Raw genomic sequence first — 14230 nt, 5'->3', positions numbered from 1 at the left:
TTTCCTGTGTGGGTTTGGTAAAACAGACAAGCTGTAGCTGTGGCTATCCCTGTTGTGGGTCTCCACAATATTGAAAGTAGCTCTGGTGCCCTTGTGCTGCATGCTGGTAAATGGAAAGGGATGCCCACCTCCTCATTTCTCCTCGGTAACCACTGCGCCAGCTTCATGTTTTTGAAAAGGAGTACTAAACGGCGCCCGCATGACTTCCCGCTGGGAGTCAGGTTATTTCCGGGAAGCTGCTGCATTCGAGGTCAATCACACTAATGTGATTGAAATGAATGCAAATGGGGATTAATTATATGCTCACCATTCTGGAACTTGCCATGAGCAGGAGCGGGCTGGGTGAATCGCAAAATGTTTCGGGCCTGACGGAAATCTTGATTTTTGCCCCCTCCTGCTTTACACCTGGCGCATCCGGATCCACGTCGAGTGCAACGTGGCCTCGGAATCAGGCCCTTGTTTGCTGGTACCTACAGAAGAATAGCAGAACCCTCTATGGAATATCAGGGCCTTTATTCCCCACAGGATAAGTGAATATATGACAGACACCAGAGAAAGTAATTTTAGCCCAGATCATGGTAATGTTGCAATCCTGTCATGATGAGGTCCATGCTGTGGTTGTAAATAGAGCAGTTGTTACTAATTGGGGAATGGTTAGAGGTTTCTTCTGAAAAATATCTAAGAACAAGTTTCCACCTGTGTCGCGAGAAGAAAATAGGGTCAGTGTCTGTGTTCTCTGATTGTGTGAATAAGCTGCGTTAAGGAAAGACTGGCTGCAGATTCCTCCTTTTCCGAGTGAATCGGCAACGCATTATAACTTGGTAGCAGAGGATGAAAATCGAGCTTTGATGGTTGAGAGCTGAATAAGGAATTTTTGTCTCTATCTTTGGGCCAAAGCTCTGTTCCCATCAACATCTGGTGCAAAATGGCTGATGCTCGATGTAAATTCTCAAGTCTGATCATCCCCCTGTTTTTGTGGAGTCTGAACTGGATGAGGTGAAAATGTGGCACTGGGTTACTTCATTTTTCAAGAGAAAGCAAGGTATGGCTTTATTAAGGCCAGGAAGAAGTAAGAGTGTAAGTATTTTTGGAGTTGGATTTAGGATACCAAAGGTGGATTAACTCTTCTACTAAAAGTTATGGATAGGATTTACGTTTTAGAGATAAAATGCTAAAATCCTTGTTCATTCGGGGTGGTCAGAGTTGACCGGTTTGGGGCCCAGCTTGTGTTGACGTAGTTGCTGTTGAACGGCCTCTCACCTTTCTGGTAACTCAGCCTTGAATACATCCACTACCCAGTCTTCCTTCCTCAATGGGGAAGTGAATTCCAAACACTAATGATCCTGGGAAAAGTAATCCCCCTTCATCTGTGTTAAATGGGAGACACTATATTTTTTTATTATCCCTTCTAGTTCTAGATTCCCTCATGGGAGGAAACATCCTCTCCGTATCCACCCTATGTTTCAATAGGATCACCTCTCATTCTCCTAGCCTCCAGCGAGTTTTAGGTCCAACCTGCTCAATCTTTCCTCCTAAGCCATGCCCTTAATCTCTCCCTCAATGTCAACAAAACCAAAGAGCTGGTCATTGACTTCAGGACGCAAAGCACTATACACAGCCTGTCTGCATCAACGGAGCCGAGGTGGAGATGGTTGACAGCTTCAAATTCCTAGGTTTGCACAACACCAAAAATCTGTCCTGGTCCACCCACATCGACGCTACAACCAAGGAAGCACAACAGCGCCTATACTTCCTCAGGAAACTAAGGAAATTTGGCATGTCCATTTCGATTCTTACCAACTTTTACAGATGCACCATAGAAAGCATCCTATCTGGCTGCATCGGTATGGCAACTGCTCGGCCCAAGACTACAAGAAACTTCAGAGAGTCGTGAACACAGTCCAGTCCATCACACGAACCCACCTCCCATCCATTGACTCCACCTGCACCTCCCGCTGCCTGGGGAAAGCGGGCAGCATAATCAAAGACCCCTCCCACCCGGCTTACTCACTCTTCCAACTTCTTCCATCGGGCAGGAGATACAAAAGTCTGAGAACACGCAGTAAGAGATTCAAAAACAGCTTCTTCCCTGCTGTTACCAGACTCCTAAACGACCCTCTTATGGTCTGATCTGATCTCTTCACATATCTTCTCTACTGAGTAGTACTACACTCCTGTATGCTTCACCCGAGGCCTGTGTCTATGTATTTACGTTGTGTATTTTATGTTTGCCCTATTATGTATTTTCTTTTCATGTACGGAATGATACTTTACACTGTACAGTAAACCAATCCATTCTTATCCCAGGAAGCAACCTAGTGAACCTTCTCTGAACTGTTTTCAATTAAAGAATGCAAACTACACATAGTACTCTAGGTGTGGCCTCACCAGTGCCCTGTACAGTTGTGACACAAATTCCCTACTTTTTATACTCTATCTTCCTTGCAAGAAAGCACAACATTATTTTTGCCTTCCTTACTGCATGCTTTATCTGTATACTCAGTTTTTGTTATTTATGTATAAGGTCACCCAGGTCTCTCTGTGCCACAGCATTATTCAGTCTCTTTTTCTATTTGAATAATATTATGCTTTTTTATTCTTCCTGCCAAAGTGGACAACTTCACATTTTCCCACATTTTAGTTCATCTGTCAATTCTTTCCCTACTCACTTAGCCTATCCATATCTTTTTGCAGATACTATGTACACGCCTCACAATTTGCTTTCCTACTATCTTCATATAATCATCAAATTTGGCTACCATACATTCGGTCCTTTCATCCAAGTTATTAATATAGATTGTAAATAGTTGAGGCGCCAGAACTAATCCCTATGATGCTTAACTAGTTACAGTTTGCCATTGTGAAAATTACCCATTTATCCCAACTCTCTTTTTTCCTGTTAGTTAGCCAGTCTGCTATCCATGATAATACATCACCCCAACACCGCCAGGTCTTATCTTATGCAGTAATCTTTGGCACTTTATTGAATGCTTTTTGTAAATCTAAATATACTACATCTACTGATTCTTCTTTATCCACCTGCTTGTTACATCCACAAAAATCTCTGATAAATTCGTCAAACATGATTCCCCTTCATAAACAATGTTGACCTTTGCCTGATTGCACTATCATTTTCTTAATGTCCTTCTACCATCGTTTTAATAATAGATTCTAGCATTTTCCCAATGACAGATGTGGAAGGTTATAAGTCTGTGAGCAAATGTGAAACAAAGGCAGTGAATCAAGATGAAAACACAAGTCTACATGTAGCAGGACTAATAAAAATAAAACAATTATTAGGGTCAGTTTTCTGAGTTCATGCAGTTGGGGAAGCCTTGGGAAATTATGAGCAGGCTGCTTGAGGTTCTCTATCTTAATGCATTAAAAAAATGTGATATGCCTTTGAATACCGAACTCTGCGTCAGCCTCTGTCGGAACCTTGGGAGAAACTTCTTCCTTCTTCCTTCATGCTGGCCTTGCATTGATGCTGTCGTGGTTCAGTCCTCTAGTATGCTGTGCCATTTAAAACTTTGTTTTTTTCCCACTTCTTCAAACAGTTGGTAGATACACCACCTCCCTAATGAACATCACGAAAGCACAATTGAATCTGTCAGTGTTGGTTGACTTACTGTAGTCTTAGCAATACCTGGCTGCTGTGAGGTTGTTTCTTTACAACCAATAACTAGTCTGAAAAAATAATGAGAAACATTTGAAAGTTTCCAGTAACCCTCCAATCTTTGCTAGACTTTTTATTTCTAAACCTGTGCATCAAGACTCTGTTGAGTGGCACATTTGAATCGAACCATTGTGTTAAGTGCACTTGTGCTGCCCATTCTGCCTTTTTAAAATCAGAAAATGATTGCTTGTTGAATATGCAATGCAAAGTGATTTTTAGAGGTTTGAATGGCTGTAGGCAGGATGGCTGATGGGAATCTCAAGGAATGTAACCACCAGTTAAATGTCAGATCTACAGGGAGAACCTTTACATTGATGTAACAATTCTCCAGGTATCTGTGATTATGTAAATGCGTGTAGTCACAGATATGTACTCAGTTTCACCAAGTTGACTCACTTGGTGCTAACTCTTGTGCTCCCCACCTCCATGTTATGAGAGGTTGGTGGCTGTGAGGTTGGTTATGTTCTGTGTTCTTGTCTAGCAATGAATCTACAGAACTGCCTGTGACTTAGCCAGAACTAAGATTTATTAATTCACACGTGGTTAGGTAACAAACAGATACAGACCAAGTTAGCATAGTTACATTGGACTTTCCTGGAACAACCCTTATACACGACTGTCCTCTCGTACGCCTTACAACCTTCTGCTGTTAGCCAGAAGTCACCTGACTTATATTGGATGCCACCTGCTGGTGGGAGGTCACCCTGCTGAGTACATGGCCACCTGCTGGTGGGAGGTCATACTGCTGAGTATAATCCACAGTCATATTACCACATCTCCCTTCCTTAGGAGACATTTATGTTTCTATACAGACATGATTACTCTCTTTGTGTGCTGGCCTTGGGAAGGGTCCAGAGGAGGTCCACAAGAATGATCCCTGGAATGAAGAACTTGTCATATGAGGAAAGTTTGAGGACTCTGGGTCTGTACTCGTTGGAGTAGAGAAGGATGAGAGGGGATCTTATTGAAACTTACAAGATACTGCGAGGCCTGGATAGGATGTTTCCACTTGTAGGGAAAAACTAGAACCAGAGGACACTATGTCAGACTAAAGGGATGATCCTTTAAAACAGAGATGAGGAGAAATTTCTTCAGCCAGAGGGTGGTGAATCTGTGGAACTCTGCTGCAGAAGGCTGTGGAGGCCAATTCGCTGAGTGTCTTTAAGACAGAGATAGGTAGGTTCTTGATTAATAAGGGGATTAAGGATTATGGGGAGAAGGCAGGAAAATGGGGATGCAAAAATATCAGCCATGATTGAATAGCAGACAAACTCGATGGGCCAAGTGGCCTAATTCTGCTCCTATGTCTTATGGTCTTTACTTTATACATTTGTAATAAGCATAAACAATATAAACAGATTTAACTAGGGTGTCCAGAGACATGATATGCCTGGTCAGAGTCCATCACTTTCGCCTCCCTTATGGGATCACTCCGTGATCATTTGGGCTATTGCCAGCCTTTCCAAAGACCAGTTTGCATGTCGATCTCTTGCTTCATATCCTTGATGATGATTATTCCTTTTGGAGGGGTGCCTCCTTAATGGTCAGCCGTGTGTCACCAGCTTTTTTTGTTCCTTGCCATGACGCTGCTTGCCTATTCATTGTAAGCTTTCTATCTCTGGCTTGTCACTCATAATGTCTAGTTCTTCTCATTTGTTTGTGTTAGTTTTATGAATTCTTTTCTTTCTTTGTTTGGGTTTGGTAACCCCTGTTTCGGTGCTGGTCTGCACCCAATGCATAGAAGTATGCGGATCCTCAGCTGGGACCTGTGGCGCCAGCGTGTCTCCATCTTTTGTGTGGCCACGCCCAATTCTGCGCCTTCATCTGCCGGCTGGAGCGCCTCGCTCTATGATGCCTGGATGGAAGTCACATTGACGACAGCAGGTCTGTCCCTTCTTGGCTTGCTGGAGTAATGATCAATGGCTCCTCATCAGTAAAAATGATAATGCAAACACTCTCTGGCCCTGCTGATTCAGGTGTTGGGTCATCATGGCCTTGATTGACTATTTACTTGATCAGCCGAGTTGCATAGCGAGATAGTCATCAGCTCCTCCATCTCATCTTCCGGTGGAGTCATCTCTAGGATCAGGGAGTCGACTATCGAAACCACTTCTGAGGCCTGAAACGATTCACCCGGTGCCTCTGGAGCAAGCTTCTCTAAGTTTGGTACAATGTTGTCTGTTACTGGCTTGTTCAAAAGCTGTGCCTCCGAGGTATCAGCCACTGCAATATCACTTTTTAGTTTGGAGTGCACCATCTTGGAGCACTCGCCCTTCTCAGTGTCTAGCGTGGTTTGGGCATCCCTTGTGACCACCTCATCATTCCCGTCATTGCTCCTGCAAAATAGATTTACGAACATTTCATATTCGTCTTCATCTGGCTCACCTTCCATTCTTTGGGTTCCGCATCGTCTTCAAAGTCATCATATATGTCTTTGTAGTATTCAAAGTCTGATTCAGAATCCTCTGCAATGATTTCTCCTGTAAAATACACACACGGTATTCTGTGTTCACGCAGAAGGCAACCAATTTCAAAGTTAGCATGGAGGTTTGCTGCTGAACATTTACTTAACATTACACGCTGGGGAACTTCAGGAGGACTGAAGAAATTACAGAATGAGTAATTGAGTAGAGTTTTCATAACTGTTCTGCAAGTACTTCGACCTTTGTGCTTCGCCTTGGCTTTAATTGTTTTCAACATGACATTTTTTCCTTTTTTCCAGTTGATCGTGCAGCCTGTGCACCCCATTATTTCCAGTTCGTCAAAGAATGAAGATTCACACTTGTCAGGCTGCGATTCCAGCTGGTATACTTTCGTTATCACCTCATTTGTAAAACACTCAATAGGTTCGAACTTAAACTCCAGAGTGAGGCCCCTCAGCTTTTCATGCTCTGAACATTTAACATTCACGTCTTGTAGATGTTTTAATACAGGCTCATCATGCTTCTGTATCATGCCACTATGTACATACACCTTCTTGAAGACTGTTAACCAGAAATCTGGAATGCTTTTTGGCTCTTCCTTTTCTTCTTCTGATTCGTCGTCTTCTGCCTGAATTTCTGCTAAATTCTCATCGAATAGCTGCACTATTATATCTCGCTGGGATCTGTTGAGCTCGCTAGCCACCCGTCGTCTTGAATGTACAGTCACTCAACTAAGTTCAGGGATTCACATGCATCCACTTCTCTGATGGACTTGATTTTCATGCCCACTATATCAAACAGTAATATGTATGTTGTGTCTTCTTTGCAAAGCTCAAGTTCACATTCACCAATCATCTCTATCTTTTTCGTGCCGTGGTGTATCGGCAGTCGCGGCCGATCAACATCTTTCAGCTGCACGTCCAGCCTGTGCAAAGCGGACCAACTGATGAGGTTGGCTCTCGTTCGGATGTTGAGGTTGCAACGTAGTAATGAGTCATTCAATAACACAATCGTTTTCCATCCAGTTTTGATGACTTCAGGTTTGTCCTTAGTAAGGTTGTTATTATTTGAGATTATATCTTCACCTTTATGGGTTGGATTGTTCTGGCCCTTGGTTGCGGTGAGTTCGATGAAGAACTGTTTGTCTGGAGACATCTCACCCACCGCGTCAATTGATCTGATTTGATCCACTGTAGGACATGCAAAACACTGTCTTACAAAATTACCAACACGACCGCACCTGGAACAAACTTTTCCAAAGGCTGGACATTATGGTGGGCCATGTCGATTGCCACATTTCTGGTACAAGATGGCGGCTCCTGTCGGCCGCATAAAATGGCCGCCCGTACTGAGACCCAGTTTCTTCACAACGTGCAACACAATGCTAATGGCGCTGGCGTCTTCCTCTATGTTGGTGCCAAAATGCTCTGAACTGAGTGTGCTGATTTGCTGTGCAGCTAACTCACTCGCATGGCAAATCTTTATTGCTTGTTCCAATACCAAATCATCTTCCCGCAGCAACCTCTCACGTAGCCTATCATTAGATATCCCAAACACAAATTGGTCGCAGATCATAGAAGATTTTGGGCTACTGAAATTACAGGACCAGGCTTCAGCCTCAAGTCAGAGACAAAGCTGTTTAAAGATTTGCCTGGTTTCTGGGTACACATATAGAATATGTATCTCTCGAATATCTCATTCTTTTTGGGGTAGCAATGTCGATCAGAGTACCTAATGTCTTAATCGTATCTCTTGGTGTCCTCCTTATTGTCAAAAGCAAAAGTATTATATATTTCAATTGCTTGCAGACCCGCCACCGTGAGCAGCAATGCAATTCGTCTTTCGTCAGGCTGTGCCTGCAGGCCAAGAGGCGAAACATAGAGCTTAAACTGCTGTTTGAAGACACGCAAGTTTTCATCTGCATTACCTGATACTTTAAGCTGGTGGGGTTGCTTCAAAAATTCCATCTCGAACTTCGGTATCTTCTATTGCGCTGAGGGCGCAGTTCATCAGTTCGGTTCTTCAGCCAAATTCAACTTTGTCTTTTCCGACGTTACCCTCAAACCTTCAGCACTCTGGTACCATGTTGTGTTCTGTGTTCTTGTCTAGCAATGCATCTACAGAACTGCTGGTGATTTAGCCAGAACTAGGATTTATTAATGCACACATGCTAAGCTAATGAGCAGTTACAGACCAAGTTATCACACGCCTGGAACTACCTTTATTCATGACTGTCCTCATGTATATCCTACAACCATCTGCTGGGAGCCAGAAGTCACCTGACTTATATCGGTCACCACCTGCTTGTGGGCGGTCACCCTGCTGAGTACATGGCCACTGGCTGGGAGGAGGTCACCCTGCTGAGTACATGGCCACTGGCTGGGAGGAGGTCACCCTGCTGAGTACATGGCCACTGGCTGGTAGGAGGTCACCCTGCTGAGTACATGGCCACTGGCTGGTAGGAGGTCACCCTGCTGAGTACATGTAATATTATCAACAGGCATATCATCAAAATGCTGCTGAGATTCCACTCGGGAATGGTGTCCAGGCAGGGCTGGACTAGAGATACTTCATCCAGCTCTTCAATTAACGTTTACCCAGGTGTCTTTATGTCTGAGTAGAACAAAGTAGAACACAGATATAATGCCCCACACTTTATTAAATATAGTTAACCCATAAATTACCTAATATACATACAAGAAACACCCAGGATTTGTCTATGCTACCCGCAAAGTGATTTGGTAAACTGCAGATCCGATCCCTGAGTTCCTCTGGTTCCTCTTTGTAAAGGTGATTCTCGCTGGCTTGCTTGCTTGCTTCCTTCCTTCTGGTCTGGTCAAAGTCACCTCACACACCAAGCTTCAAATCTTTGCTTCGAGTCTTTGCTTCCCGTCTTTTGCTTCCAGTCTTTTGCTTCCAGTCTTTTGCTCCCTAGATGTCTGAAATGTCTATTTTTATCCCCCAGTCGCCACCCACCTCTTTTCTCTACCTGCCCTTGGCCTTCAGCTAATGGAGTCACGGGAGGCAGGGTCCCAGTGCCCAATAATCCTGTTGACAGGGCAACTGTGCCGGCCCTGGGAGGAGCGATGGTTGCTTGATGGGTTATCAGGAACTGTGGACAACAGGCCAATGCATCTCAAGTAGCAGCGATAATTACTTGATGGGTTATTCAGGAGCGGCTTCAGACAGGCCCCAGCAGTCTGTCTTGAGTTCTGTATATTCGGATTCTGCAGACTCTGGTTTTTGAAGTGCCCAATTCTTTAATTTAAGATATCCAACTTAATCTAGGCCTAGGAAGCTGAAGGCACAGCCACCAATGGTGCAGCAATTGAATTCAAGGATGCTCAAGTGTCCAGATTAAGTGAAGCTCAGATACCTCGGAGGGTTGTGGGCTGAAAAAGATTACAGAGATGGGAAAGGAAAGGAGCAAGACCATGGAGGGATTTGAAAACAAGGATGAGAATTTTTCAATCAAGATGTTGCTTGACTGGAAGCCGAAGTAGGTCAGCGAGCACAGAGGTGGTAGGGGAACATGATTTGGTCAAGTTGAGGCGTGGGCAGCAAATCTTTGGATGGCTTAAAGTTTACAGTGAGTAGAATGTGGGAGACCAGCCAGGAGTACACCGGGATAGTCCATCTAAAGATAACAAAGACAAGTGAGGGTTTCAGCACATGAGGGAGGAATGAAGTTGTGGAAATAGGTGGTCATCGTGATGATGTGAATATAAACAAAGCTCATCTTGGGGTCAAATGTGACATCGAAAGGTGTGAATAGACTGCCTAAATTGCAGTCTATTGTCACGGAAAACCATGGATTCAGTTGCTAAGGAATTGAATTTGGAGTGGAGCTGAAAACAGTTGCCTCGGTCTTCCCAATATTTATTGGAGGAAATTTCAGCTTAGCCAGTACTGGATGTAGAATAAGCTGTCTGATCATTTAGCTACAGCGGAGGAGGCAAGAGAGGTGGTGGTGAGGTGGAGAAATTGGAGAGTGACAAAGATAGATCCTTGGGGGATACCAGGGAGTATTTGGAACATACAGCAAAGAAATAAGCCATTCAGCCCAATAGATCTATGTTAGTAGTTATACTCCATATCCATGTTTTCATTTATTCTACCTGACTGGAATTGCTATGGTAACGGCCATAAAACCTGCAGCTTTATTAGAGTCTTACGACAGTGGTGGACTTGAGAAAAGCTCAAGAACTCTGGAAAGAGAGTGAGTCCATGCAGGCTTCCTCCCAAGCACTGATGAGCCCAGGGCATGTATTTCATCTGACACACATCTTCCTGAGTTCTGTTGTCTTCCTCTCCCTTAATTGATTCAAAATGCTCACCTTCATCTTCGAATCTGTTTGAGGCCTCCTCTCCACTCTTTCATCAGATTCTAACTCAGTACCCGTGCTGTTCCTTCTGCTCATCGCCATCCTTCTCTCTGCTTCACTGTGCTCCTGCTTTCAGGCCTGGTCTCCACTGGGAGCAGGTTATTCTTGAGCCTTCTCAACCTTGCCCCTCGCCTGAGGTGTAGTGATCCTCCGGTTAAATTCCCTCAAAGGGAAAGCAGCCTATGGTCATCTGGGACTAGGATGACTTACACTTTATGAACATGTGCAAACCATTCAGTCTCTTGAGCAAGCTTCATAATTTTCATTGTCAAGCTACCTCTCTCTTCACATTCAAAACTCTGCTTGCTGGCCATTTGTTTGGCAGCTATCTTTAGCACTCCTCACCCTCAATACCGACCTCTCCCTATGACGCACTGTGGAAAGTTTGGTCTATCAAACCAGTTTGTTAACTGTCAAGGCTTTTACTGCCTTAAGCTCGTGTTTTTTCTGTGATGTTTAGCTTTAGGTTACATCGATCATGCGTTTTAATGGGTTCAGAGCCAACAATATATATCTGTTCTTTCCTGCAATGCCTCTTCTCTTCCCCCCTCCAACCCATTCACCATCCTCAAAGGCTCCTTTTACTTGTTGCTGACTTCTAACCCCATTTCTTGATTTTCTTTTTTGATTTCAGGATCCCCGGAACAAACATGGTTTTAAGGTTCACACCTATTCCAGCCCAACGTTCTGTGACCACTGTGGTTCACTGCTGTATGGCCTCATTCACCAGGGCATGAAATGCGACAGTAAGTACCAAAAATTCAGGTTGAAACTCTGTCCTGTCATTCTTGCTTACTGAGCTGCAGGTAGAGATCGGAAAATGCAAAGATTATACAAAGGAGAATGTGAGTATTACTTGCAAGGCCAGCATTTATAGCCCATCCCTGGTGGTGGACCAGCTTTCTGAACTGCTGATAATTGTTAGATATAAGTGGATACATCGTTCTGCCACTTCAGAGGACAGTCAATGGTCAACCACATTGATACAGTCTGCAATCAGATAGGCTAGACCAGTGAGGGTGGCAAGTTTCCTTTTTGAAGTGTTTCCAGATTTGTTTCAAACTATGTTCAAATTCTCCAAGGTGGGATTTGAATTTTCATGTTCTCAGAATATTAGGGCAGTAATAAACCACTATACCGCCATACAATAACATCTGAAAAGCTTCATATTTAATGACGAATGTACAGGGGTCATGAGGATAATTGGGTGGAACAATGGAGCCTCCTGTCTCAAACATGCCATAATGTACAGTGGAGCTTTTACAAATACACAATAACTACAGGTTCACTGAAGCAATGAGCAGGTTTTTCTGAGGTTTTGGGGGTTAATATTTTTGAGTTTGAGTGTTAATGTTTGGGGATTGATCTGTCGGGGACGAATGGCCTGAGAAGGATATGTTTGATGTTTTGGGGTTAAATGGTAATGTTTCTGTGGTTGGAGGTGAATATTTTTAGATGAATGTGTGGCTAATATTCCGCGATTCGGGGTTCATGTTCAGGGAAGATTAAGATTCTGGATTTAAGTACCAGTACAAAGGCCTTGTAGCTCAGTGGGTCGCACCCCTGCCTCTGAGCCGGGAGCTCCAGGTTCGAGTCCGACTCCAGGACTTAAAGGTGCATTCATAATGCGGCCAGCATTGAAATCCTTCCAACACACCTGTGGCAGGTGGTAAGAGTGTGAGAGTCTCCTGATCAGCTATGTCCCTCGAGCTATAAGCCTTTGAGGAAAGACTGGCGATGGGAACAGAAGAAAGTATGCCCTGTGCACCACCAAGTGTGGGAAGAGAAACAAAAAAGCAACAGGATTCTGGGGATTTGGGTCCTGATCAGGGGGCTCTACATCGAGGCCTGTATTGTGTTGGCTAAGTTCAGTCAAATGAATTTAGACTGCTGCAGTTATCCTGAATGCTTATGGAGAGTTGTAACTGTCCAGGGGGAAGGGTGGGTAATGACTGTCTGTGCCTTGTGGAAAGGTAGTTTAATGACCAGGCCTGATCACTACCCTGTGACCTCTGCTGGATAGTGATATGTGTCCCAGTTAGGTGAGGTCCAGATCCGATCCAGCTGCCCGCATCCGCTGACTAAGATCATACATGGAGAACTGGCAATTCTATGAGGTCCCAGAGGACAGCTGGCTCCAGCATAGGTCGGCATTCTCAGGAGAGAGCCAGGCAAACTGATGGATGATAAAAAGAGGAAAGTAAAAAAAACTGAAGAGATTTTGTTTTTCAGCCTGTATGATGAATGTGCACAAGCGATGCGTGTCCAACGTGCCCAGCATGTGCGGGATGGATCACACTGAACGAAGGGGCCGCATTTTTATTAAGGCTGAGATAGTCAAAGATCTACTCACTGTGTTAGGTAAGTACAACATGGTTTTTCTGGGATCATAGACTGTTTAGAATCTGTTTCTGACCTTCAGACCTGTTTACCGGTGCAAATAGATTTCTAACCTGCACACATTAATAAACCATAGCAACTGGTGGTATATTAGTGCCATCTTGTGGAAGAAATATATTAATACAACTAAACATCCTGCTCATTCATAAGCTGTGCAGAAAATACCTGCAGGGTCAGCTGTGCAATCTCCCCATTACTACACATGTCCTGAAAATGATCATCTTTAGATCATGGGGTAACCTCAACTGACATCCTACATTGTCCGCTGTGGCTCAGTGGGCTGTACTCCTGTCTCTGACTCGGTCAGAAAGCTTTGTGCATGCTGATACTTCTAATAAGTTTGGAAGCTGTCATAAACGAAGGTGAATTTATTTACAATTACATGCTTAGTACTGCATCTCACTCCCAGTGCAGACCTTGCTGGGAGGACAGATCTGATCAGGCCCTGAGTTGGGCCTGCTTTTATCCCCTGCCTTAATGAGCCCCAGGTGGTTGGTCTCTGCCCCCTACCTAGGGAGCTTGTATTCCATGAGTCTCACAAGGAGATCAATGGTGGTTTCCCCATGGTCCTCATGGAGGTTATAACACCACTCTTGGGGTGTGTCTGAGTGGGGTTAGTGTGAATATCAAAAAAGGTGGGTTCAATTCTCGCCTCATAGACTTGAGCATAAAATCCAGGTGCACATTTCAGTGCACTGCTGAAACAAGTGATCTGATAATTTTCACAATTTAGATCTTTCTGCATGCATAATGACTACTGCATTTCTCTACATTACAACAGTAAAAAAAAAGTACTTTATTGATTGTAAAGCACTTTGGAATGTGCCACGGTCATGAAAGTTGTAATATAATGCAATATAATATAATGTTAGTGAATCTGGAATGATGGGTAGATTTACAATTCTGGGTTGAGGATTAGGCTAACAGATTGTGATGGGACATTCATAATTAAGTTGAAAGTATTAACATCAAGTCCCACTCCTCCACCTATTGCCCCTCCATTTTCTTCCTTCTATCTTTCGACCCCAAATTCATTCTTTTTCTCACTCCCTCTTCCCACGCCACCTTCCGCTCTCTAACAACCTGTGTCATTGTGGACTCCTCTTCATACTATTTCAGGTAGTTAAATAAACACAAGTAAAATTGAGCTGAAGGGTATTTGGGAAAAGCTGAAGGATCTTGTCTTGCAGCTTTCAATACTGCCAATTACACCTCTTCCCAGCAGCAAGTGAGCCACATCAGGTTGGATCAGCTGTCTTTCCCTTTAACACGTAGTTAGTGAAATATTTATCCAGCTGTAAACATATGAGGAGGACCTGCAGGAATGATCAAAGAAATCACACATA

General features: G+C 43.8%; 1 protein-coding gene across 2 annotated transcripts in view; it reads left to right on the top strand.

Moving 5' to 3' along the window:
* Positions 1-14230, top strand: part of prkcba (protein kinase C, beta a) — a 405247-nt gene that overhangs the window by 284848 nt on the left and 106169 nt on the right. For both annotated transcript variants that reach the window (XM_038821091.1, XM_038821090.1), the window contains exons 4-5: positions 11119-11230; positions 12717-12845. In XM_038821091.1, coding sequence (XP_038677019.1) covers positions 11119-11230; positions 12717-12845 — 241 coding nt within the window. The remainder of the gene's footprint in view (positions 1-11118; positions 11231-12716; positions 12846-14230) is intronic.

The sequence above is a fragment of the Scyliorhinus canicula genome, chromosome 15, assembly GCF_902713615.1.
Source record: "Scyliorhinus canicula chromosome 15, sScyCan1.1, whole genome shotgun sequence".
Lineage (NCBI taxonomy): Eukaryota > Metazoa > Chordata > Chondrichthyes > Carcharhiniformes > Scyliorhinidae > Scyliorhinus > Scyliorhinus canicula.
Note: the sequence above shows the minus strand (reverse complement) of the source record. Positions and strands in the feature narration are given on the sequence as shown.